Source organism: Cydia amplana, chromosome 5 (assembly GCF_948474715.1).
Source record: "Cydia amplana chromosome 5, ilCydAmpl1.1, whole genome shotgun sequence".
Classification (NCBI taxonomy): Eukaryota; Metazoa; Arthropoda; class Insecta; order Lepidoptera; family Tortricidae; genus Cydia; species Cydia amplana.
Genome location: NC_086073.1, coordinates 16,353,107 through 16,380,363, shown reverse-complemented (window position 1 = coordinate 16,380,363; position 27,257 = coordinate 16,353,107). Strand labels below are relative to the sequence as shown.

Here is a 27,257-nt window from a genome sequence, read left to right as displayed (position 1 = left end):
GTGACGTAGACCGACTGTTCTGACCTTGTGAGTTTGTGAAGCGGTGCGACTAGACGGTCTCGATGTGAATTACTTCGTAGATTATGCGACGTCACTATGCCTTTACGTTTAAATTTATTTATATTTGAGTGGGTAAAGGTCGCGATTTGGAGAATAACTAGGCTTGCTAGGATTAAGATGCGTAGGGTTTTGAAGTGATCCATATAACAAGGAGGAAGTGTAACTAATCGAGAAATTATCGCCTAAAACTAGGTAGGTACCTATTTATTTTAGATTTATTGTCACAAGTCTGCTGCCCACCCTATATTTTACGTTAAACCATATATTTTACAGTTGCTTCAAGGATTTGTACATGAGCCTGTATGCTTCCCAGATTGCCTCGCCCGCCACGCCAGAGATGTTGTCGAAGTCCCTTAATCGGCTGACACCTGAAACTCTTCCATAGGTACTTTTGTAGGTCGTAAAACTATAATCTGTGGTGTAGCTAAATTCGTGGTAGAGACTCGATAGAAGCACTAGAAGCAGTCAGCTCGAAGTTAACGGGGGGGATGAGCGCGGCTGCATGAGGGTACATGAGCCTGTATGCTGCCCAGATGGCCTCACCCGCCACGCCGGAGATGTTCTCGACGTCTTTTTGGGTTCGCTTATCGTGTGACACCTGAAATCCACGGAAGACCAGCGCTATAGCATATATATTATGTTAGAGCATATGCTGAGTGGTGTCCATTTGTAGCCTCTAGCAGCATCAATACTACGATTATTATTGCATGTTAGTTTAAGCTACTAATAGTTTTAACTGTTTAGTTAGTGTATAAGATCTTCTGTCTTAAATGTATATGTGTGGTGCTGTATGTAGATGGTTTTTGCAATAAACGTTTTTCTATTCTATTCTATTCTAATTCTGTTTTAATAGATAATATTTTCGTAAATTATTTCTTCGAAACAAAAATCGGTTAAGCCGTTTTTGAGTTAAGAGATAACCCGATAAAGCTTTTCCTTTTTAGTCAAAATACTAGGTAAAAGCGCTGCGAAGGTGCGCGTATGCTCCCTTTTGCTTGTAATGACACTTTAATAGCCCCCGTTTAGCCTATTGTGATAGAAGTAGCAGGGTAACACGGAATACACTGAGTATAGCCCGACATGCTCTTGGCCGGTTTTTAATTTTACTTACCTTAAACACCTATCGAAACAAACATTTTGTGAATTTGTGGATAAGTACGTACCTATACGTTTCCCAAAATTCAACGATAAGCTGGCACCAGAAGATGGACCTGCTCATGACTAGGTACTCGAGGAAAAAATTAAAAAAAAAAATGAAAAATTGTAGACATGGTCGTTAAAAATACGCCACTGTACCACTAGGGGTGTCGATTTTAATTTTTTTTTGTAATTCCATAATAAATTGAGATCTATTTTTTTCCTTTTTTTTCCTCTAGCAGTCATGAGCAGGTCCATCTTCTGGTGCCAGCTTATCGTTGAATTTTGGGACAAGTGGTATTTTTAATGACTTACAAATAGTTACTTGCCTGAGAAGCCATAAAAATGGCCGCCGCAATAATTGCCTGACGATCGCACTGAGGCACGATTTTCATCGCCTCAACTCCCAGGACGATGTGATTCGACATACGCCTAACACTTGTAGGCAAATCCAAATCACAGCCGAGTCTATACAGGAACGGGTCCGTATACACAGGTTCCAGTTCGATATTTAGAAGTTTCTGGATGCTTATGAAACATTTTTCTATCTGTCTCTTGCTGCATTTGCTGACCTGCCCTAGTAGCACGGTCGCATTTTTATCGTTTATCACCATGCCTGTCACGTTCTAACAAGTATGTAAGTGCGAAAGTGACGGGCATAGTGATAGTCGATAAAAATGGAACCGTGCTGAGCCCGCTGGTGACGAGCGGCTATGTATAGACACGCTGATGTGATGGCGTCGTTTGGAAACGCTTTTAATTGTTTGGTCACTTGTGCCTGAAAACTTTGAGTCAATATCATCTGGTAAATATAGCAACATTTAATCATTCGTTGTTGAAGCCATATAGATACACCCGACCAAAAGTATAGAAACAAGCTTATAAATAAGAGTAAATATCTGTGTATACTGCTATTGCGATATATTTTAGCCAGTTCAACATTTTGTCAGGCAATTAACAACCTTTAGGGGTTGCCTAATGTAATTTTTTTTATCAGTACCCATACAATAATAATATTAGAAATATGAGATAAAGAAAACAACGTTGTTTCCACACTTTTGGCCTGGGGTGTGTGCATTAAAGGGAATCCGACTGGCAAGACCCAAAACCTGGAAAGCTTGATTACGTTACCTGTTTATACAAGTCCCAGGACTTATCCACAATGCTCTTGGGAAGTTTAACGCATTCAGCCATCCTCTCAATCTCAACGAGTCCACGTAGCATGATTGTGTCAGCGCAAATGGATTCTTGCTTCTGGGTCACAGGCGTCACAGCAGAACCATTCGGAGGAGCATGATCGGGGTTGGAGCCAGAAGATATAGCAAGTTGTTGACGTTGTTCACCTGGTGAATAGTTCAGAAATTCAAATTAAGTAGGTATTATTGGGAATTTTATGTAAAGATGTGCTTTATCAACCCTTTGAACGCCACGCCTCTCGTATCGCACGCCGTCATGAATTCATAAACCTTGTCGGAATTCACGAAGGTTATTGATATTGGGCGCGTCAGTTTTGGCGGTATAAGTATTAATAAATAACTCTTCAGCCAAACCTTGAAGTCCTTTTTTTCTTAGTCGTTCATGCTCTGACTGATCAACTAAGTAGTGTATTCCGACAGTTCTACTTACCTGGGACCTAAAATTGTCGTAAAGGACCCTTTTAGCAAACCAATACTCACCATTACATTGGAAAACCATTAATTAAGCAAACTATTTATTTTATTTTATTTCAATTGCTTACATGTATCATGATGTATGTTCATACCTGTAGTTAAATTTCCGGAAACAATTGTCTCAATACATGATACCCATATATTGGGTATGGCAACGACAGTACTGATGCAATAAATATAATAGCGTACATTTTATCCTTATCCTATTAATATATTTTATATACTAGTAGTTACAAATTAGGTTTTCCTACAAGACAATAGTAGATTGTTAACCAAGGAATGAAAGGCGCTGATTACAGTCGAGATAGTTTGGCGCTCGAATGCAGCGAAAGCGCCATTATCCGATATTGCCTTTGTGATGCCTTTCACCAGAGTTAAACACTCTACTTTACATTTCGGATAGGTACGTAAAACACGTGTATTTAAAAAAAACATGACTAAGTATAAACTTTTTTTGTAGTTATTTCTTGAGGGTACCTATATCATGCCGCGATCAGAAAGGGATTAGAAATAACAGATTTCCATACACTTACGTCAAAATCAATATGGATTGACAGCTATCTCAATCCCTTTCTAATCGCGATTCAGTAATACCTATTTTCAATTAACAATAAAGGTAAAACAACCTACCTATTGTTATTTATGCAATAGGTAGGGATCGAGTTAATCAAAATGGAAATAGTACAACAAATCCATTTCAAACAAAATTTTAATAGCTTATCGTAAAAAAAAAAGAAAAAAGCCTACTTGGTAATTAAAATGCTCTAGAGCAGAAACGTATCGTTTTCTGCACACTTTATAGAACAAAACTGACCCACTTTCAGAGCATGAGAAATGAAAAGAAGTATTTCGCTTCTACTGTAATGTTAATCTGTTGTGTAAGTACCACCTAAATTCTAGGCAGAGACTGAATGGGCACTTTCAGCTCAAAGGTAATGGGGATAAGTTCGGATGCATGTGGATACATGAGCCTGTATGCTTCCCAGATGGCCTCGCCCGCCAAGCCAGATATGTTCTCGACGTCTTTCTGGGTTCGCTTATCGTGTGACACCTGAATTAAATATCAAAAAAGTTTTTTTAATTGAAGGAAACTTAGAAATATTTCCTTTTTCGAGCTAGTTTCAAACGTTTTACCCATTTTACAAGCTTTTATTAGTCTTTTAAAGTTTGTAATTAAATTATTAGACCCACTTTCTATCCATAGTTCGATTGAGTTGAAAACTTTGAAACTTCACTTAAGTAGGTACATATGTAACATAAGGTGTATTCGGGTATTTCCGAATGAACGAAAGTGGCGGATAATTCCGAAAGCTGACTCTTACAACGGAATATGAGTGATTTTACAATGATTTTCGGGATTACCCAACTTCCGGGATTACCCGAATAAACCTTATGTAAGTTGGGTCACAAGTCACAACACAATATTATGGCACCATAAAGCTGATCTAATGATGGACACAGGAGATGACCATAGGATCTCTGTGACAAAACAACGCAACCTAATTGTTTGGGTTTGCTAGAATTGTCTTGATGAATATTCATTAAGTTGTCTGTTGAAAGGAAAATACAGTCAGCGATAAAAGCTTGCATCAAATATTAAATTTATGAGAAATAACTAAGTTTCCGTAATAGATATACTATGTAAACTAAATTTTTGTTCACTGCAGTATATTTTTTAAATGTATTTTACAAATACTTGCCTGAGAAGCCATAAAAACGGCCGCAGCAATAACTGCCTGACGACCGCACTGAGACACGATTTTCATCGCCAGAGCTTCTTGGACGATGTGGTGCGACATCCGCAGAATGTAATATGGCAAATCCAAATCATTGCACAGACTATTCAAGAACGGATCCGTATATATATCAATTTCCAGGTGGATATTAAAAAGTTTCACGATGCGGTCGAAACATTTGCGTATTGATCTCTTGCCGCATTTGCTAGCATGACGGACGTTATCGAATGAAAGCGCAGATTTTTCTTGGCGCGCGGCTATGTATAAACACGCCGATGCGACAGCCTCGTTTGTGTTGGCTGCTAATTGTTTGCTCTCTAGTACCTGAAAACGTGATGAGTCAATATCATCTGATAGAATTATCAAGTTTTCATCATTCGCGAAAGACGCCTAAAGGTACACGTGTTAAAAGGAGGCTTGGCCCAACTTCCACTATGTAGATTCTATACACCAAAAGTAAGGAATCAGAGTGGCAAGACTCAAAACCTCGTTAGCTTGCTAACGTTACCTTTTTATACAAGTCCCTGCTCTTATTCACAATGGTCTTGGAAAGATTGACGCAAGCAGCCATCCTCTCAATCTCAATGAATCCACGTAGCATGATTATGTCATTGCAAATGGATTCTTGCTTCTGGGTCACAGCAGAAACATTTGGCGGAGCATTTTTGGGGTTGGAGCCAGAAGATATAGTAAGTTGTTGACGTTGTTCACCTGGTGAATAGTACAAAAAATCAAATTAAGTAGGTATTATTGGGAAATGTATGTAAAGATGTGCTTTATCAACCCTTTGAACGCCACGCCTCTCGTATCGCACGTCGTCATGAACTCATGAACCTTATCGGAATGCACGAAGGTTGATATTTGGCTGTAGCTGTAGCTGCGTGCGTCAGTTGACGTCTATGGCGGTCAAAAGGTTAATAAAATGACTAGTGTCAGTCAAACCTTGAAGTCATTTTTTCTTTCTTAATGGCGTTCAAGTTCGGACTGATCAGAATAGCATTTCCGACAATTCTACTTACCATTGCCTTTTAGGTACTTATCCAACCAATAGAAATACTCACCATTACCTTGGAAAACCACAAGACTTAGAATTATTGAGCAAAGTATTACCATGTCCAAAAGAGATAATCTCCTTCGCTCAACAATGCGCTATATCTAGGATTTTCCAATACTTACCTTTTTTCCAAACCTTCGTCAGTTTACCAAACTTGATTACCAATAAGAGCTAGCTCCAACTACATTTATAACTGGAGATAGCTCTTAGATACTTAGTCAATTGCAAAACTAGTTGCTCGCGCTTAAAATATTTTGACCTCGATGGCAGGATTCAGGGCCAGTGACAAAATAATTCTAAGTGCGTTCGCAACTTACAATAGCTCTTTTTGAAGCTAAAACCCACCGTATGAAATGTCTCTGACCATCATACGGTGGCGTTTGGGCGTAGTTTTAGGACATACCCGGGTCCGAGTGCAATATTAGTGTAAGTATCCGATTATTATATTACAGGAAGGGAGTTATCAGGGAATTACCTAAATCACATCAAAGTACGGGAACATAATGATGGCATTACTTTATGCAGGAATTGTCTAATGTTATTTAAGTACCTACTTCAGAGAAATGCGAAGATGTGCCGATTACGGATTACCTCTGTTAATCCTTTGACCGTCAAAGATGTCCATAGACGAACACAGTTAAGGATGGTCGTGTAATTTATAATATTTTTTTTATATACGGGATTTACTGTAAGCTTTAACCTTTGGAGTCCCAGAGACCTAAGTTTGTCAGCCAAAAATGGCATGGCAGATTTTAAATTAGAATTGAATTTTGATTGTCATTTAAGGCGCAATATCGCGCGTCCGCGGGACTTAAGATTCATAATAAAAGCAGTTCGTAACTTAAAAATACATTTTTCTACTCCAGCACTTAAATGTGTCAATTAAATGACTGACAGTGATATCTAAAGCAATGTCATTTGAATGCTTTGTCTATAGGCTCATAAGATGACTGCTAGCAGTCATCTTATGAGTATAATACAACTGCTTTATTTTTTTTAAAGATACAAGTTCCGATCATCTTGATTGAAAGAGGTATGTTTTCATTTACAATAATAACTCTTTTTTTTTTAAATAATAACTCAATTTTTTTTAAATAATAACTCTTTTTTTTTAATAATTTTTTTTTTTTTTTTTTTTTTTTTTTTTTTTGCTGCAGCTGTCATAGAAAAAGTAATGTATGCAACAGCTCATAATTGGTTCTTAAAATTCTCGGGTCTTTTTTTACAAAACTCGACTACGTCTCGTTTTGTAACTTCGACCCTTGAATTTTAAGAACCCTTATTATATCACTGTTGCATAAACTACTATTATTTGTGGCGTTTCTGATAATAATTATAAACTAAACCTTAAACACACGACCAAGGCGATAATACACTATTAATACAGTATGAAGTTCTTGTCTGTTTTGGTCTTTTGGAGTAACTTTATCAGTTTGATTTCTATTTTAATATTAGAACAGAAGTTTGAAGGCAATTTTTTTAATTTACAGGGCTATTGCTATTTTATAAGATTTTCTACATTATATGTAGAAAATCTTTAATTATATGTAGAAAGATTTCAAAAGAGAAAAATAGCAACACTGATAAAAGGCCTCTCATCATTGGCTTAACCAGGCCATAAAATAAAATAGAACTCATCATTGGTCTAGCGTGCGTCAATCGCAGCAATGTTGCCAGTTTACTCTTGTAAAATTGTACCTTGCAGCTTATTACAGAATGATAAAAAAAATTGGCAACACGAACTAGTCTAGTCTCAGTTTGGTAGATGTTTTACACCATTCGTATTGCTATTTTCACATGTAAATATATCGCATCTAGTGTCAGTTCGGCCCTACCGAATGCAAACTTTGTTTGTATTAGCTTCTCTAATATGTTTGTTGGCACATGTACGTTTTATTTATCTTTACATATATATATATATATACGTACGCAAGTAAAGAATTTTCCTAAATTTCTTTCACTACTAAATTCGTCATTCTCATAATTATCAGTATGAAAAGTATGATGTCTGTTAACGGAAAACAATCTTTACGCATCAAGTAAATAAGAATCAAAATGCAAGGTACTTAGGTAAAATTTAAACGAACGAACGATTTTTATTTATAAATATAATAATATTAACGAACAACTAAAGAAGTTATAACTTAAACATTGGTTCAAAAGTCATGCAACAAAAGACTTACAGTTAAATCAAACTCAGTTAAGTATATCGCTTGTAATCAAGGGTATAAAAATAGTTCCTCCAAAGTTAATGTCAATAACATAAACACTGCGTTATAATTATAATATAATAATGAAGAAAAATAAAGCCAATCTTCATTTTTACTATCGACATTTTGATGGGCAGATAAGTTCCAAATGAAACACAATTTCTTATTCGTAACTGTGTAATGCCGGGGCCAGAATAACGGGAAACGATAATCATCGGCGTTTCCCTTAAGTGTGGCCCAGACTATTTTATGACATATTGCAGTGGCGGTACTTCCATACAAGCCCAAAAGCCGGGCTTGCCTTAGTTGCCTTACCGAAATTACGTAGTGATAAGATCAATATAGATTATTTTAAAACCGCGCGCCAAAAGAACCCGTATTATTAAATTCAAGCCACAGCGCTCCGACCGCGGCGCGTGTTGCAAATGTTTGCCGTGGCGCCACTTCCGCGCGAAAGAAATCAGTCGCAGGTTATGCTCGCTATTCTGCTCGCACTCGTCGGCTTGCAACCGGGCTTGCTTTTTCGTCCCGCTTTTAGGCGCTCTAGCCTACAAACCGCCATATAATGAATGTAACTATTTGTTGGTATATATAGCACTTTTGTACGGCGATTTAAGCCTGGCTTTTGGTGTGAAGTTAGCTGAGGCATAAGTTTGCACGAGCGCGATTTCATGCGCGTTGACTTCAAATGTATTATTATTTAGTCAAAACAAAAGTTGAATTAGTGAATGTGGATTTGTTCGTTTGTTGTGGCGTTTATACCTAAGTGTCTAATTCGTGCAATGGATGAAGTTGTTCCTTGTGACGGTATGAAATGCGTCCACGTATTACTCAACGAACGCAAGGTAAAGTCGTTAAATTAATTTCGTGGATAAATTCTATCTAGTTACTAGTAATAGTATGCCGTATGCCCTCAGTGGGCTATGATTAGCTAGCCTCGATACGGTAGCAGAATGCATTTGAATCCGAAGAGTGAAGATTGGACAGTTATTTTATTACGAAAACATATATTTCGGCTTGCCTTACTCCAAAACTCTAGGCACGCCACTGACATATTGTATCTAAACAGCAAAGAAAGTATTTTCTTATTTATTACCCATCAAATGTTTATTCAAATTTGCAGAAAAAAAAGCCGGTAACTTTAATAGGATATCTACCATACTAGCGGAGAATCTCAACTAAAACTTTCAACAAACGCCTTTTCTCGTACAAAAATAAATCACAAAATCCAACGCAGCGTTGGCTGGTAAGTCCGAAAATAATACTTAAACCTAAGTTAATATAAAAACGAATAGATCCCTCCACATTCACGCAAAAATCTTCAATGGTACAGTCGGCAAAACTATTAGCCAAGCACCCCTCTGCATATGTGTATGCAAGGGTGCCGTGCTTGCTGGCTGTACATAAAAACCGTCACATAATAAGGACTGCTAAAAGTTCACTGTTTGCTCTCCTCCATTATTTTTTCTGGGTGGCATCGCAAAATCGAGCTGAAACTAACAGGCGTCTTCTAATTTTAATAACAGGTTAAGAATTAGATCCGAGTTAACTATTTCTTCAATCAAAAAGATCACTTTTGACCCTGACAGATCAGATCCATAACCAATCTAGATCTAATTCATAACCTGTTATCATAATCAGAATACGCCTGAAACTCACCAAATTGATCTTTTGTCTGAGGAGCATTTTTATGAAAATTAGCAGTCTCTTTTTTTACTTATCTGGTACCATCGCCCACACTGTTAACTGTCCATCAGTGGACGTTATTACAAAAGGCATAAGGTCCACTTATGGACAGTTAAGACTGTTGCTGTTTGTATAATGTTCAGCGAAAATGTGGCAGATGCTTATAATAATTCTACACCAGTCCTAAGGCTTATTTATAGATAAATACATTTTTTTACGAATTATTCCCAGTGTTAAAGTCGCCATATTGGCTATGTGTGCGCCTGTGCCGCCATCTGGTTGCAGGGGCCCGTTTCTCAAAAGCTTGTAACTTGTAATACAAGTGGAAGTCCCTTTCTAACAAAAGCTGTCAAAAAGTGACCTTAGTTATTCGACAATTGACATATGTCAACTTTCGGCCCACGAAGGTTCACAGTGATGTGAAGGCGTACGTAGTCCTGTTTTCGTTTTCCCACTTTACACATAACCAATTGTATACTCTATGGCATTGTAATAAGATTCATTGCCGATTGGATTAACTAGGAATAATTCATTTTCACGATACTCTGCAATATATACATCGCTTTATTTAGCAGTCTATTTCCGTGCGATAATAAGTAGGTAGATACAACATATACAAAAAAGTCCGTTATCCGTCTTACTCACACACAAGTTGCGAAATATATGCGTGAAAGAGATCGGTAATTCCTCTCGAAATAATTAGTCTCAAAAAATTAAGAAAATATTTATGATGGAAGTTTTTAACTTTTTTTACTTAACTATCTCTGCTGTAAGTTAAATGGCAGAGGGTGGATGGACAAAATGTAATCAGTCAGTCAACTTTTTGTAACGTAACTGCTATAAATATGTAAACAAATTAGCGTCCGAGTTCTTAAAATGTAAGAAAATCATCATAACATTATAGTCTAATGCAGCTAAGCAGTCAAATTTCACAGTTAAGAATTGAACCTTAATACTGATATATGACACTAAAGCCATCGATTAAACAGTAGGTCTTAGCTTCGTAAATATAAGGGTCAATTCAAAACTGTCAAAATTTACTTCTTAACTTAAAGCGACTATTGTAACGTTTGCTCAGCATTCTGGTAGCAGCAGCTGGTTATACTTTAGTTATTTCCATAGTGTTATGTCGTATGGAATTCTGTTGTGGGGAAAAGCGGCAGACGTTCAGACTGGGCGCTCGAGTATCTCTGAGAGAGAAATTCAAAGAGGTTAACATTCTTACCATTGTTATGTGTTATGTACTTGTTTTGTGCAATAAAGTTTTTACTACTACTACTATATTATTGATACTAGAAACCTGAGATAATGGTCATGCTGGTCTTCGAACACTGTCAGCAATAATTTGCTTCCATGCCTTGTATGTTGATACGTATTGTCAATATTACTGACGTCAACACATTTAGTGATAAATATTGTCATTACTGTTTGCACATACAGTCTACATCTGTGGGAGGAACTCGATGCGTGTGGCGAACTTGAAGTCGTCGGGGAAGAGTTTGGCAGCGAACGGGTACATGAGCTTGTAGGACTGCCGGATGGTAACGTCTGCCACGCCGGCGATGTATCCGATCTCCTTCTGACTGCGTTTGTCTTCTGATGCCTGTAACAATTAAATATATATAGGTATTTAACAATGTGAAATATTATAACATAACAGGTAGATGTTAAGGTTGCTTCGCAAAAGCTGGTGTGGATCTTATATCTAACATCAGTTCTTATAAATTTACCTATAAACCTCGGAAAAGAAGCATTATTGACACTTTCAATTTATTCTGTTTTTAGTATTTGTTGTTATAGCGGCAACAGAAATACATCATCTGTGAAAATGTCAACTGTCTAGCTATCACGGTTCGTGAGATACAGCCTGGTGACAGACGGACGGACGGACGGACGGACGGACGGACAGCGGAGTCTTAGTAATAGGGTCCCGTTTTTACCCTTTGGGTACGGAACCCTAAAAAGCACCACCGCTGTCGTGTGAATAGATACACATGTATCCATTTGTGTCATTCAAACGCTTTTTTAACGAATGGGGGCTGAGTCAGATAGCACCAGGTAACTAGTTCAACTACAAATGCTAATAGATAAAAAGGTATTAACCTAAAACTTATTCGTATCTATCTAATACCTTTAAACGAGCAATTCTTGTTTATTTATTTATATATATATATATATATATATATTTCGGGGATCTCGGAAACGGCTCTAACGATTTCGATGAAATTTGCTATATGGGGGTTTTTGGGGGCGAAAAATCGATCTAGCTAGGTCTTATCTCTGGGAAAACGCGCATTTTCGAGTTTTTTTATGTTCGCTCGGTCACCCAGATATTGTTTCCCTAATTGCTACCTTAATGAGTTTAACGCTCTTTTTTGATACCACAAGTACTAAGAATAACAAGTTAAATGTAAAACTACCATTCACCCCAATACCAATTAAAAAATACTTTACTTGTTGATAAAGAAGTTTCCAATTTACATATGTACAGTCGCCATCAGATATATCGGAGAGGCCAGGGTGCTCAAAAGTATCTGAACACGCACTCTAACGCCTTGACAATATAGCGTTCAGATATTTGAGAGTGCCTCAGCCGCTCCGATATATCTGATGGCGACTGTACAATTGTACATCTTTATATCAATATGCTATGCTTTAAAACATACATAAGTAGTCCATCAAGTATATAAATGTTGTCAATATATTATTTTCTTATCATACACTCGACATTTATCTTTAGCAAGCACTTACCTGGGAAGCCATATAAATAGCAGCAGCGGCCACTGAAATAGGACTTCGTCCAGACACAATATCCAGCTCTCCCGCCTTCCTTGCAATATGCGTGGCGGCCCTTTGCACAGAGTTCGGGAGCCCCAAGTTTGAGCAGAACCGAGACATGAAGTCCGCTGTTGTGATGAGGTCCACCGAGGTCTCAAGAGCTTTGAGGATGAGTTTGAAACACCGGCCAATCTCTTTCTTGCTGATTTTGCTGACGGCACAGATTTCTTTGAATGTACGGGGCATGCCCTCCTGGCGGCAGGCGATGTATAAGCAAGCTGATGCAATAGCGTCATTCGCTCGGCCTTTTAAGTTTTTGTCGTCGTGTACCTGGAAATACACAATTAAATGTGACCAAACCTTTGAATAAACATCAAACATTCCATTATTATGTTTTTGTGCACTATAATAGATACTGAATAACAACAAGGTAACAAGTTTTTCTCCAATTTCATTGTTGGCAATTGGCAATCTTAATTGTTTTCTCTTAACCCCAATTGAATGATTTTATAACAGTATACATATACACCCCATATCAAACATTTTAACTTTCATAAATTCCAATTTAAAAAATTACACTTAAACACTAAAATCTGCAGTATTTTTTCCTCAACCCTTAACGGTCCTTCTTCTTCTTTCCATCCTGTTACCCCCTGATGGGGTGTAGGACTCGAATCTTTTCCTTCCACTTACTCCGGTCCTGGGCAGCTTGGGTAGCCTCCTCCCACCCCATCCCCAATACACCCAGCTCTTGCTCCACAGAACGGCGCCAAGTAGATTTAGGGCGACCCTTTTTCCGTGTGCCGGGCATCTTCCAGGCAGGGTTGGGCAAAATACTGGCTTCCACGTATTTGAAATACAAATTACAAAATACATTTTTAAAAGTATTTGAAATACAAAATACAAACTACTTTGGTGACGGGTATTTGAAATACAAAATACAAATTACAGTGTTTAAAATAATGTATTTCAATTACAAAATATACCTTTATTTATTTTTTTGTTTAGCATTTAGTTTTAACGTTAACGAATATCCTTTCATATAAACTTATAGGGTCATTGCGCTAGTTTTCGTCCAGCCCTAGTAGCACGGTCGCATTTTTATCATTTATCACCATGCCTGTCACGTTCTAACAAGTATGTAAGTGCGAAAGTGACGGGCTTAGTGATAGTGGTTAAAAAATGGAACCGTGCTGAGCCCGCTGCTCTAGTTTACGTCCACTTGACGAAATTTGAATATATACCTACATTCCTGCACAAATTTGGACTGATTTCAATCCTTATGTCTAAGGCGTCTAAGCAATATATCTGTCTACATATAACAATGATATTTCGCAAAAAGGAAGCGCTGGTGGCCTAGCGGTAAGAGCGTGCGACTCGAACCCCGGCTCGAACCAATGAGTTTTTCGGAACTATGTACGAAATATCATTTGATATTTACCAGTCGCTTTTCGGTGAAGGAAAACATCGTGAGGAAACCGGACTAATTCCAATTACGGCCCTAGTTTACCCTCTGGGTTGGAAGGTCAGATGGCAGTCGCTATCGTAAAAACTAGTGCCAACGCCAATTACTGGGATTAGTTTCCAAGCGGACCCCAGGCTCCCATGAGCCGTGGCAAAATGCCGGGACAACGCGAGGAAGATGAAGATTTCGCAAAAAGTAGTAAATTAAAAATGAAATATATATTTGATAATCCGTCAAGTCGTCGAAAACTAGTGCATGGACGGAAACTACTGCAATGGCCCTATCCCCTAGATTTAAACGAAAAGTTCCACGCAGAAGTTGACCTAATATAGATCCAGTATCCAGCCAATGAAAATTGTATCTCGGCTGGATCGGAGGTTCGCGGTCGGCTCACAGCTTGTGCGAGAGATTAGACATTTTAGGATTATAGAATTTAATAAAATGTATTTATAGAAATGTATTTTGAAGCTTGAAGTATTTGAAATACAAAATATTAAATACATGTGAGTGCGGTATTTGAAATACCAAATACAAAATACTTTTGAGGTAGTATTTGAAATACAAATACAAAATACTAATTTGTATTTCAAATACGTATTTCAAATACATGTAATTGAAATACTGCCCAACCCTGCTTCCAGGTCAGGGCCACTTTGGATAGGTGGGCGTCAGGTTTCCTGAGGATATGCCCAATCCAATGCCATTTCCGCATCTGGATCTCCTTGATGTGTACGGGTGCTTGTCCGGTTATTTTCTTCATAGATGAGCGTGTGTGATTCAGTTAGGCCAAACGATACGTAGGATTTGCCTTAGGCATTTGTCCACAATCCGACCGCATAAAAGGGAATCCGACTGGCAAGACCCAAAACCTCGAAAGCTTGGTTATACATTACCTGTTTATAGAAGTCCCAGGACTTATCCACAATGCTCTTGGGAAGTTTAACGCATTCAGCCATCCTCTCAATCTCAACGAGTCCACGTAGCATGACTATGTCAGCGCAAATGGATTCTTGCTTCTGGGTCACAGCAGAAACATTAGGCGGAGCATTTTTGAGGTTGGAGCCAAAAGATATAGTAAGTTGTTGACGTTGTTCACCTGGTGAATAGTACAAAAATTCAAATTAAGTAGGTATTATTGGGAAATATGTGTAAAGATGTGCTTTATCAACCCTTTGAACGCCACGCCTCTCGTATCGCACGTCGTCATGAACTCATGAACCTTGTCATGGCGGTCAAAGGGTTCATGAAATGACTAGTGTCAGTCAAACCTTGAAGTACTTTTTTCTTTCTTAATGGCGTTCAAGTTCGGACTGATCAGAATAGCATTTCCGACAATTCTACTTACCATTGCCTTTTAGGTACTTATCCTACTAATAGAAATTATACTCACCATTACCTTGGAAAACCACAAGACAGAATTATTGAGCAAAGCAAAGTATTACCATGTCCAAAAGAGACTTCTAGATAATCTCCTTCGCTCACCAATGCGCTATATCTAGGATTTTCCAATACTTACCGTTTTTTTACCTTAGTCAGTTTACCAAACTTGATTACCAATAAGAGCCAGCTCCAATACATTTATAACTGGAGATAGCTCTTAGATACTTAGTCAGTTGCAAAACCAGTTGCTCGCGCTTAAAATATTTTGACCTCGATGGCAGGATTCAGGGCCAGTGACAAAATAATTCTAAGTGCGTTCGCGGCTTACAATAGCTCTTTTTGAAGCTGACTAGCTAAAACCCACCGTATGAAATGTCTTTGACCATCATACGGTGGCGTTTGGGCGTAGCACTGACAATCCAACCTCTAGACTGAGCTTAGGCCAATTCTTTCATGAAACCGATGCTGCCAAAAATACGGGGGTGCGGGGGGACGAGGTGAGCGAATTCCGTGCCGTGATTGGTCCGTTCAAAGACACGGACCAATCACGGCACGGGATTGCCTCGAAGATGGAGTAACGCTACCGTATGTGTGGCAGAGGGGGTAGCGCGACTATGCTATGTCTAGAGGTTGGATTGTCTGTGGGGCGTAGTTTTAGGACATACCCGGGTCCGAGTGCAATATTAGTGTAAGTATCCGATTATTATATTACAGGAAGGGAGTTATCAGGGCATTACCTAAATCACATTAAAGTACGGGAACATAATGATGGCATTACTTATGCAGGAATTGTCTAATGTTATATAAGTACCTATATACTTCAGAGAAATGCGAAGATGTGCCGATTACGGATTACCTCTGTTAATCCTTTGACCGTCAAAGATGTCCACAGACGCACACCGGTAAGGGCAGGGCCGGATTAAGCATGTCGGGGCCCCTAGGCAGTGCAATGCTCGGGGCCCCCGTACAGTTAATTCTGCATACATAAATTCAGTTGTTCAGTACAGGCAAGTAAGTTTGCGGTTTTAATTTCAACCTTCAGGTGTCGGTTGAGCCGATCGATCCGAACATGCCGAATGTTTTTTTCGCTCTTGCGTGGACATAAAGGTTTTCTATATTAGTTTTTGCCGATTCCTCCTTGCATCCAGTGTGGGGAGAGCTCTTTTTTCTCAATAAGTAGTTCAATATTTTGCGAGGCTGAACAGCGATTGTCCGACCATATGATCCTCATGATTAAAATTAACCTAATAATAATGATTTTACATGTGTTTAAATGATTATTCATTAACCAGTGAAACTAGCATGTAAGTATAGGGTAAATCGGAAAAGCAATAAAAATCGCGAGCGCAGCGAGCGCGAAATTTTTTGTGATAAAATTGTGAAAGCGTGTTAAAAAGGCCTAAAAATCCGAAGTTACCCAGTGAGCTTTCATGCGAGGTCAAAGCCGTGCTTCAGGATAAGCTCAGCTAGATCACAGACGACAACCAATGTCCATTGTATTAAAAAGCGAGACCGCAGGCCGAGCTTGGCGCAGCGAGGCCAAAGGCTAAGCTGAAGAAGATATTTGGTAGGCGAACCAAAAATTGAGGTAAAAAGTGAGGCTGAAAGTCGAGCTCAGCAATCTACACATACTTAACATTCTTAACAAGCCCGAAGCGTACTTTTAACCAGCGAGGTGAGCTTTCATGCGAGGCAAAAGGCTAAGCTTCTGAAATCAATGAATCCAAGCAGCGCTCTGATACGAACCAATCGTCAAATGTTACTCAACAATATTATATGTGTCATACAAGAGTTACTCGGAGGGCCGAAGTTTCATTAATGAGGTTCTAGGCCCTCGGGAGCCTGAAATTCGAGCTCGATTTACAGACTTTAAAAGCTATAAAATTACATAATTTACATAATCATTTGATGATTGTGTGTCTGAGAAACTGATATTGGACATTAGGTATAAGTAGGTAACATAAAAAAATATTTATGAATTTTGGCCATATGCCAAACTTGGCAAACACATTTTTTTTTGGCGCGCCCGGGCCGCCGGGGCCCCCTAGCCGAGGCGGGGCCCCCTAGCCGTGGCGGGGCCCATAGGCAGTTGCCTACTCTGCCTTAGGGTTAATCCGGCCCTGGGTAAGGGTGGCCGTGTAATTTATAATAGGCGTGACGTTCAAAGGGTTAAATATACGGGATTTACTGTAAGCTTTAACATTTTGAGTCCCAGAGGCCTAAGTTTGTCAGCCAAAAACGGCATGGCGGTTTTAAAATTAGAATTGAATTTTGATTGTCATGTAAGGCGCGATATCGCGCGTCCGTGGGACTTAAGATTCATAATAAAAGCAGTTCGTAACTTAAAAATACATTTATTTGTGGCGTCTCTTATAATAATTATAAATTAAACCTTAAACACACGACCAAGGCGATAATACACTATTAATACAGTATGAAGTTCTTGTCTGTTTTGGTCTTTTGGAGTAACTTTATCAGTTTGATTTTTATTTTAATTTTAGAACAGAAGTTTGAAGGCTTTTTTTTAATTTACAGGTCTATTGCTATTTTATAAGATTTTCTACATATAACGATTTCAATAGAGAAAAATAGCAACACTGATAAAAGGCCTCTCATCATTGGCTGAACCAGGCCATAAAATAAAAAAAAACTCATCATTGGTCTAGCGTGCGTCAATCGCAGCAATGTTGCCAGTTTACTCTTGTAAAATTGTACCTTGCAGCTTTTTACAGAATGATAAAAAAATATTAGCAACACGAACTAGTCTAGTCTCAGTTTGGTAGATGTTTTACACCATTCGTATTGCTATTTTCACATGTAAAAAAAAGTTTTCCTCGATTTGTGGCTTTTCTAGCCGGACATTTTTTTTTTGGTTCCATACAAGCTTTTGAAAAGTTTGTCAAAAATGACCTTTTTTTCGCACCCTGTATGTTTTTTTCAAAATCTGTAAAAGCCAATCTTCATTATTTTGGAAACGAGGGAAGGTCTTCTTAGACCGTTTTCTCGTAGCAGCACGGGATCTGGTAGCTGCCCTCACTGACCCAAAAAGAAAATCCACCCTGTATATATGCACGCAAGTCAAGCATTTTCCTAAATTTCTTTCACTACTAAATTCGTCATTCTCATAATTATCAGTATGAAAAGTATATCTGTTAACGGAAAACAATCTTTACGCATCAAGTAAATAAGAATCAAAATGCAAGGTACTTGGTAAAATTTAAACGAACGAACGATTTTTATTTATAAATATAATAATATTAACGAACAACTAAAGAAGTTATAACTTAAACATTGCTTCAAAAGTCATGCAACAAAAGACTTACAGTCAAATCAAACTCAGTTAAGTATATCGCTTGTAATCAAGGGTATAAAATTGTTCCTCCAAAGTTAATGTCAATAACATAAACACTGCGTTATAATTATAATATAATAATGAAGAAAAATAAAGCCAATCTTCATTTTTACTATCGACATTTTGATGGGCAGATAAGTTCCAAATGAAACACAATTTCGCAAGATGTTTGTTCAATTTATTATTCGTAACTGTGTAATGCCGGGGCCAAAATAACGGGAAACGAATCGGCGTTTCCCTTAAGTGTGGCCCAGACTATTTTATGACATATTGTATCTAAACAGCAAAGAAAGCAGTGAAAGTATTTTCTTATTTATTACCCATCAAATGTTTATTCAAATCTGCAGAAAAAAAGTCGGTAACTACAACGCTTTCATAGGATATCTACCATACTAGCGGAGAATCTCGTCTAGAACTTTCAACAAACGCCTTTTCTCGTACAAAAAATAATCACAAAATCCAACGCGGCGTTGGCTGGTAAGTCCGAAAATAATACTTAAACCTAAGTTAATATAAAAACGAATAGATCCCTCCACATTCACGCAAAAATCTTCAATGGTACAGTCGGCAAAACTATTAGCCAAGCGCCCCTCTGCATGTGTATGCAAGGGTGCCGAGCTAATCTATTTGCTGGCTGTACATAAAAACCGTGACATAATTAAATAAGGACTGCTAAAAGTTCACTGTTTGCTCTCCTTCATTATTTTATCTGGATAGCATCTCTAAATCTATCTTAACCTTTTCCACGGCGTGTCAAACATAAAAGCTGTCACTCAGACGCCACATCATTTAAGTGTCAAAACTGAAGTTGAACTTTATGTATATGCACGTATGTCGATGTTGCTCTGTGGTCTGTGACCGATTAATCGGTCTTTGGCGTTGAACCTACGGTGCGGATATACCGGTCATTGGCGTCCAAAATGTTAAACTAATAGGCGTCTTCTAATTTTAATAACAGGTTAAGAATTAGATATGAGTTAACTATTTCTTCTACCAAAAACATCACTTTTGACACTGACAGATCAGATCCATAACTAATCCAGGTCTTATCAAAATCAGAATATGCCTGTAACTCACTAAATTGATATTTTGTTTGAGGAGCATTTTATGAACATTAGCAGTCTCTCTTTTTTACTTATCTGGTACAGTCGACGTCAAAGATATGTTTACATTTTCGCCTTATTACAACGGAGTAAGGTGCAAAAGTGTATACATATCTTTGACGTCGACTGTACAATGTTTAGCGAAAATGTGGAAGATGCTTATAATATTCTACACCAGTCCTAAGGCTTATTTATAGATAAATAGGTCCCGAAGTCATGCAACTACATTTTTTACGAATCATTCCCAGTGTTAAAGTCGCCATATTGTGTGCGCCTGTGGCGCCATCTGGTTGCTGGCGCCCGTTTCTCAAAAGCTTGTAACTTGTAATACAAGTGGAAGTCCCTTTCTAACAAAAGCTGTCAAAAAGTGACCTTAGTTATTCGACAATTGACATATGTCAACTTTCGGCTCACGAAGGTTCACAATGATGTCAAAGTGTACGTAGTCCTGTTTTCGTTTTCCCACTTTACGCATACCCAATTGTATGCTCTATGGCATTGTAATAAGATTCATTGCCGACTGGATTAACTAGGAATAATTCATTTTCACGATACTCTGCAATATACAGCGTGTATTTTTAATATTACCTCAAACCGTAACCAAACGTAGGTTTTAGTATTATGAGTCGATATTGCAAGGTAATTTTAAGTTAGTCTTAACCACTAAAGCGTAATGATTTTTTGAAAATTTATCGAGCAGCAATGTATTGCGTACACTTATTTGACACATGGAAGAAAAGGGTCTAGTATTGTTTAGTATCGTTACGTATTTCCTACATGAGACTGCTTGGCAGCCAAAACCGAATCCTTATTGCGTTTAAACATTTTTTTATGTTAATAATATTAACTAGCCAAATTAAAGGCAAAGAATTCTTATTAGAAAACAATCATGACAATACTTACCATTGTATTACAACGTTGTCTTGCAACGAACAAATCACATACTTAACGTTTCATCTCATACTACAATTTTTATTGAATTCTTGTGAAATTGCTATGAAACCAATGATTCTACTATTAAATTAGCATTATTTTAAATTACTAAGCACTGTAAAGAAGATAGTAAATAATCAACAATCGGTTGACAAGTCAACGTCAATGCCACACTTCAACCCGATACCTACCACAGAAATAGCTACCTACTTGAATAAAAACTTTGTTAATTCAAAATTAAAGTAAAGTATTAATACAAACTACCAACCTAAAGATAACTAATTTCAGCAAACTCGACAGACTACGCATTACTGTTTACTGGCTGGTAAGATATGATGCTATTAAGCACAAAAAGAAAATAAGTTGTTTTGACGTAGATTGTCTTGTAAATCGGTGTCGATAACTTCCGCACACAATGCGCACACAATTCCAAGACCATCAATATTAGTTCCCAGGAACTAGCTGAAATGATTTTAATTTATGGCGAAACTGGACGAAGTGAGCGGCGAGCCATAGCTTTACAGGCAGCGATTTCCAGATCGTAGGGTACGTTTACAAACTTATACCAAACTCAATGTCGGCTATTATTGACAGCAGTTAAAAGTTCTGTTATCAGTTGTGATGTCATGCCAGTAAGGCAAAGTAGCGATACATTGCGTGCTGGGAAAAAAAAATAGTTAACGAGTTTTTTTCTTGCAATATCGGTTCATAGCACGAACGCCTACGTCTGGTTAAAATTTGAGGTAATATTAAAAATACACGCTGTATACATCGCTTTATTTAGCAGTCTAGTTCCGTGCAATTAATAAGTAGATACAGCATATACAAAAAAGTCAGTTATTCCGTCTTACTCACACACAGGTTGCGAAATAAACGCGTGAAAGAGAACACACGATCGGTGGTTCCTCGCGAATTAATTAGTCTCAAAAAATTAAGAAAATATTTTTGATGGAAGTTTTTACTTAGCCAAAACAGCTGTTTTTAGTTGAATGGCAAAGGGTAATCAGTCAGTCAATTTTTTGTATGGTAACTGCTAAATTATATGTAAATAATTTCAGAGTTTTTAACATGCAATTAAATAATCATAACATAGTAACGTTTGCTAATATGACAAAAGTCAAGGTCTTTTACCAAATAACAAACTCTAATTTAGTTTCAGTTCGCACTTGGACAAGTTTTTTTTTAACAAGGCAGTCCAGGGAACCGAATGTTACTGGCGCAGTCGTTGGGATGCAGACATAACTCATATTCCCCATAAGGTACCATTCCAAACTCGACTTAACGCCGACCGCAACTACAGCCATATAGTTTAAGCCCGCAGTCGAATTTGAAATGGAACCTTTATGCAACTCATGAAGTCTTTTCACAGATAAGACTAAGGGATCATCCATTAATTACGTCACACGAATTTCTAGGTTTTTTTACCCCTCCCCCCCCTCCTTGTCATACTTGGTCACATTTTGCAAACCCCTCCCCCCCCCCTGGTGTGACGTCACATTTTAGGCAATTTTGTTTTCAACGAATTCGACAATATTAACTCTGCATTATTTTTTTAATAAAAAATATTTTTGATATATAAATATTAGTAATTTTATAACACAACAAAAGTTACATCCAAAATCTCATTATTTAACTGTACAGCGAATAAAAAAATATAAATTAACTTTCGGCTACCGATGAAGTTAAAGTGACATCACAATGTTTGTGACTCCCCCCTCCCCCATTTCACAACATGTCACATTTTCTTGACCCCCTCCCTCCCCCTAAACGTGTGACGTAATTAATGGATGACCCCTAATAAGTTGTTTTAAATTATTAAAATGTTTGATATTTGAAAGTAATAATGACAATATTTACTTCTTATTAAACTGACGACAATTCATACAGCCAAATTTACCAATCACTACAAGGCTTACTTTATATTAGTAACGATGACAATATTTGACTGACCTATGATGGTTCTTATCTCTTTGCAATAAGGTTTACGAACCATCAGTAAACAGATTAGACGATGGTACAGGCCAACAGAATGTATAAGCAACAGCGGGCGACAGTTCCAGTAGGGCAATTCACTGCATGTCATATGCTGCGATTATGGATCAAAATAAGTCTGGACTCATTAAAATACTAGTATAAATAATATGTAATATTATTGGAAAAGATACCTACCACAGAATGTACAAAGTTATTTGTATTTATGTAAATATGCAACTAACAGCGGGCGATATCCTCAGTGGGGCAATTCACAGAGTACACCGACCGATGCATAAATGCATAGTTACTTATTATAAATGGTGTTTGGTACATCGTTTGCCAAATTAAAACGGCAGATAGGTTGTTTTAAGAAAAACATGCGTAGGGGTGGAAAAAACGTGGATTTTTTATTACTTGACGAACAATGTACCAAACATTATATTATTGATACTACAAACCTGAGATAATTGTCATGCTGGTCCTCGAACACTGTCAGCAATAATTTGCTTCCATGCCTTGTATGTTGATAAGTACTGTCAATATTACTGACGTCAACACATTTAGTGATAAATATTGTCATTACTGTTTGCACATACAGTCTACATCTGTGGGAGGAACTCGATGGGTGTGGCGAACTTGAAGTCATCGGGGAAGAGTTTGGCAGCGAACGGGTACATGAGCTTATAGGACTGCCGGATGGTGACGTCTGCCACGCCGGCGATGTCGCCGATCTCCTTCTGACTGCGTTTGTCTTCTGATGCCTGTAACAATAAAATATAGGTATTTGAGAAATGTGAAATATTATAACATAGCTGGTGTGGACTGTGGATCTTATATGAGAATTTTACATCAGTTCTTATAAATTTACCTATAAACCTCGGAAAAGAAGCATTAATGACACTTTCAATTTTAAAATATTTTTTTAAACAACTTGGGAACAAATAAAATTATTTTATGAAGACGCGGGTTCGATTACCGGCTTGGTGTATTTGGTTTTGGTCACATTTTCTTCAGTGTATGATATCTATTTCAGTTTATAATTAATTTTAAAATTAAATTGAATTGAATGTTACTAGCCTTAGTAGGACTAACCCCAGTTTAAATTCGATTATGTTTCAAATTTTAAGGAGTTCTTATGTAATTGGTGGTAGTGGTAGTTTTTTAACAAGTCCATAATTTTTAAATTAATAATTATTAATTAGTTTAATTTTTAAGCAGTCCCAAATTGTGGTCTAAATTAAATATGTTGGCCTTCTTTTCAATTTTCTATTCAATAACTCAGAATAGCATCAGTTAGCCCCCATTCGCACGGCAGATTTTTCAACGCGCGTTAAAAAAGCGCTTGAATCTGTCCGCACTCTAAATTCGATTTAACGACCAAGGCTTAAAGTCGAAAATCCAACAACGCTTGATAAAAAGCACCACCGCTGTCGTGTGAATAGATACACATGTATCCATTTGTGTCATTCAAACGCTTTTTTAACGAATGGGGGCTGAGTTAGATAGCACCAGGTAACTAGTTCAACTACAAATGCTAATAGATAAAAAGGTATTAACCTAAAACTTATTCGCATGTTTCCCTAATTGCTACCTTAATGAGTTTAACGCTCTTTTGATAACACAAGTACTAAGAATAACAAGTTAAATGTAAAACTATCATTCACCCGAATACCAATTAAAAAATACTTTACTTGTTGATAAAGAAGTTTCCAATTTACATATGTACAGTCGCCATCAGATATATCAGAGCGGCCAGGGTGCTCAAAAGTGTCTGAACACGCACTCTAATGCCTTGACAATATAGCATTCAGATATTTGAGAGTGCCTCAGCCACTCCGATATATCTGATGGCGACTGTACAATTGTACATCTTTATATCAATATGCTATGCTTTAAAACATACATAAGTAGTCCATCAAGTATATAAATGTTGTCAATATATTATTTTCTTATCATACACTCGACATTTATCTTTAGCACGCACTTACCTGGGAAGCCATATAAATAGCAGCAGCGGCCACTGAAATAGGACTTCGTCCAGACACAATATCCAGCTCTCCAGCCTTCCTCGCAATATGCGTGGCGGCCCTTTGCACAGAGTTCGGGAGCCCCAAGTTTGAGCAGAACCGAGACATGAAGTCCGCTGTTGTGATGAGGTCCACCGAGGTCTCAAGAGCTTTGAGGATGAGTTTGAAACACCGGCCAATCTCTTTCTTGCTGATTTTGCTGACGGCACAGATTTCTTTGAATGTACGGGGCATGCCCTCCTGGCGGCAGGCGATGTATAAGCAAGCTGATGCAATAGCGTCATTCGCTCTGCCTTTTAAGTTTTTGTCGTCGTGTACCTGGAAATACACAATTAAATGTGACCAAACCTTTGAATAAACATCAAACATTCCATTATTATGTTTTTGTGCACTATAATAGATACTGAATAACAACAAGGTAACAAGTTTTTCTCCAATTTCATTGTTGGCAATTGGCAATCTTAATTGTTTTCTCTTAACCCCAATTGAATGATTTTATAACAGTATACATATACACCCCATATCAAACATTTTAACTTTCATAAATTCCAATTTAAAAAATTACACACTTAAACACTAAAATCTGCAGTATTTTTTCCTCAACCCTTAACGGTCCTTCTTCTTCTTTCCATCCTGTTACCCCCTGATGGGGTGTAGGGCTCGAATCTTTTCCTTCCACTTACTCCGGTCCTGGGCAGCTTGGGTAGCCTCCTCCCACCCCATCCCCAATACACCCAGATCTTGCTCCACAGAACAGCGCCAAGTAGATTTAGGGCGACCCTTTTTCCGTGTGCCGGGCATCTTCCAGGTCAGGGCCACTTTGGATAGGTGGGCGTCAGGTTTCCTGAGGATATGCCCAATCCAATGCCATTTCCGCATCTGGATCTCCTTGATGTGTACGGGTGCTTGTCCGGTTATTTTCTTCATAGGTGAGCGTGTGTGATTCAGTTAGGCCAAACGATACGTAGGATTTGCCTTAGGCATTTGTCCACAATCCGACCGCATAAAAGGGAATCCGACTGGCAAGACCCAAAACCTCGAAAGCTTGGTTATACATTACCTGTTTATAGAAGTCCCAGGACTTATCCACGATGCTCTTGGGAAGTTTAACGCATTCAGCCATCCTCTCAATCTCAACGAGTCCACGTAGCATGACTATGTCAGCGCAAATGGATTCTTGCTTCTGGGTCACAGCAGAAACATTTGGCGGAGCATTTTTGAGGTTGGAGCCAAAAGATATAGTAAGTTGTTGACGTTGTTCACCTGGTGAATAGTACAAAAATTCAAATTAAGTAGGTATTATTGGGAAATGTGTGTAAAGATGTGCTTTATCAACCCTTTGAACGCCACGCCTCTCGTATCGCACGTCGTCATGAACTCATGAACCTTGTCATGGCGGTCAAAGGGTTCATGAAATGACTAGTGTCAGTCAAACCTTGAAGTACTTTTTTCTTTCTTAATGGCGTTCAAGTTCGGACTGATCAGAATAGCATTTCCGACAATTCTACTTACCATTGCCTTTTAGGTACTTATCCTACTAATAGAAATTATACTCACCATTACCTTGGAAAACCACAAGACAGAATTATTGAGCAAAGCAATTACCATGTCCAAAAGAGACTTCTAGATAATCTCCTTCGCTCACCAATGCGCTATATCTAGGATTTTCCAATACTTACCGTTTTTTTACCTTAGTTTACCAAACTTGATTACCAATAAGAGCCAGCTCCAATACATTTTATAACTGGAGATAGCTCTTAGATACTTAGTCAGTTGCAAAACCAGTTGCTCGCGCTTAAAATATTTTGACCTCGATGGCAGGATTCAGGGCCAGTGACAAAATAATTCTAAGTGCGTTCGCGGCTTACAATAGCTCTTTTTGAAGCTGACTAGCTAAAACCCACCGTATGAAATGTCTTTGACCATCATACGGTGGCGTTTGGGCGTAGCACTGACAATCCAACCTCTAGACTGAGCTTAGGCCAATTCTTTCATGAAACCGATGCTGCCAAAAATACGGGGGTGAGGGGGACGAGGTGAGCGAATTCCGTGCCGTGATTGGTCCGTTCAAAGACACGGACCAATCACGGCACGGGATTGACTCGAAGATGGAGTAACGCTACCGTATGTGTGGCAGAGGGGGTAGCGCGACTATGCTATGTCTAGAGGTTGGATTGTCTGTGGGGCGTAGTTTTAGGACATACCCGGGTCCGAGTGCAATATTAGTGTAAGTATCCGATTATTATATTACAGGAAGGGAGTTATCAGGGCATTACCTAAATCACATTAAAGTACGGGAACATAATGATGGCATTACTTATGCAGGAATTGTCTAATGTTATATAAGTACCTATATACTTCAGAGAAATGCGAAGATGTGCCGATTACGGATTACCTCTGTTAATCCTTTGACCGTCAAAGATGTCCACAGACGCACACGGGTAAGGGTGGTCGTGTAATTTATAATAGGCGTGACGTTCAAAGGGTTAAATATACGGGATTTACTGTAAGCTTTAACATTTTGAGTCCCAGAGGCCTAAGTTTGTCAGCCAAAAACGGCATGGCGGTTTTAAAATTAGAATTGAATTTTGATTGTCATGTAAGGCGCGATATCGCGCGTCCGCGGGACTTAAGATTCATAATAAAAGCAGTTCGTAACTTAAAAATACATTTATTTGTGGCGTCTCTTATA

General features: G+C 38.1%; 3 protein-coding genes and 1 long non-coding RNA gene across 4 annotated transcripts; all 4 read right to left on the bottom strand.

Annotated features, from left to right (window-relative positions):
• Positions 1-484: 484 nt before the first annotated feature.
• Positions 485-5,336, bottom strand: LOC134648267 (transcription initiation factor IIB-like). The gene is made up of 4 exons (XM_063502757.1): positions 5,112-5,336; positions 4,819-4,927; positions 1,523-1,774; positions 485-681 (listed from the first exon to the last, which is right to left on the bottom strand). Exons 1-4 carry the CDS (start codon positions 5,202-5,204, stop codon positions 485-487), a joined length of 651 nt encoding a protein of 216 aa, XP_063358827.1. The 5' UTR covers positions 5,205-5,336.
• On the bottom strand, positions 1,899-2,456 carry LOC134648517 (uncharacterized). The gene is made up of 2 exons (XR_010096900.1): positions 2,329-2,456; positions 1,899-1,975 (listed from the first exon to the last, which is right to left on the bottom strand). It is a non-coding gene; the product is annotated as an uncharacterized LOC134648517 (long non-coding RNA).
• A 5,507-nt stretch (positions 5,337-10,843) lies between the features above and the next one.
• On the bottom strand, positions 10,844-12,722 carry LOC134648516 (transcription initiation factor IIB-like). The gene is made up of 2 exons (XM_063503039.1): positions 12,305-12,722; positions 10,844-11,156 (listed from the first exon to the last, which is right to left on the bottom strand). Exons 1-2 carry the CDS (start codon positions 12,710-12,712, stop codon positions 10,995-10,997), a joined length of 570 nt encoding a protein of 189 aa, XP_063359109.1. The 5' UTR covers positions 12,713-12,722; the 3' UTR covers positions 10,844-10,994.
• Positions 12,723-23,008: 10,286 nt separating this feature from the next.
• On the bottom strand, positions 23,009-25,688 carry LOC134648266 (transcription initiation factor IIB-like). The gene is made up of 3 exons (XM_063502756.1): positions 25,626-25,688; positions 24,527-24,913; positions 23,009-23,299 (listed from the first exon to the last, which is right to left on the bottom strand). Exons 1-3 carry the CDS (start codon positions 25,686-25,688, stop codon positions 23,138-23,140), a joined length of 612 nt encoding a protein of 203 aa, XP_063358826.1. The 3' UTR covers positions 23,009-23,137.
• Positions 25,689-27,257: the final 1,569 nt, after the last annotated feature.

Coding starts and splice junctions, on each gene's coding strand:
- LOC134648516 (XM_063503039.1), bottom strand. CDS start 12,712: ATGTTTGATGTTTATTCAAAGGTTTGGTCACATTTAATTGTGTATTTC. Junction 11,157..12,304: donor CTATTTATATGGCTTCCCAG/GTAAGTGCTTGC, acceptor TAATTGTTACAG/GCATCAGAAGACAAACGCAG.
- LOC134648267 (XM_063502757.1), bottom strand. CDS start 5,204: ATGCTACGTGGATTCATTGAGATTGAGAGGATGGCTGCTTGCGTCAAT. Junction 4,928..5,111: donor GCAGGGACTTGTATAAAAAG/GTAACGTTAGCA, acceptor TCACGTTTTCAG/GTACTAGAGAGCAAACAATT. Junction 682..1,522: donor TTTTATGGCTTCTCAGGCAA/GTAACTATTTGT, acceptor TATATGCTATAG/CGCTGGTCTTCCGTGGATTT.
- LOC134648266 (XM_063502756.1), bottom strand. CDS start 25,688: ATGGCTGAATGCGTTAAACTTCCCAAGAGCATCGTGGATAAGTCCTGG. Junction 24,914..25,625: donor CCTGGGACTTCTATAAACAG/GTAATGTATAAC, acceptor GTTTATTCAAAG/GTTTGGTCACATTTAATTGT. Junction 23,300..24,526: donor CTATTTATATGGCTTCCCAG/GTAAGTGCGTGC, acceptor TTATTGTTACAG/GCATCAGAAGACAAACGCAG.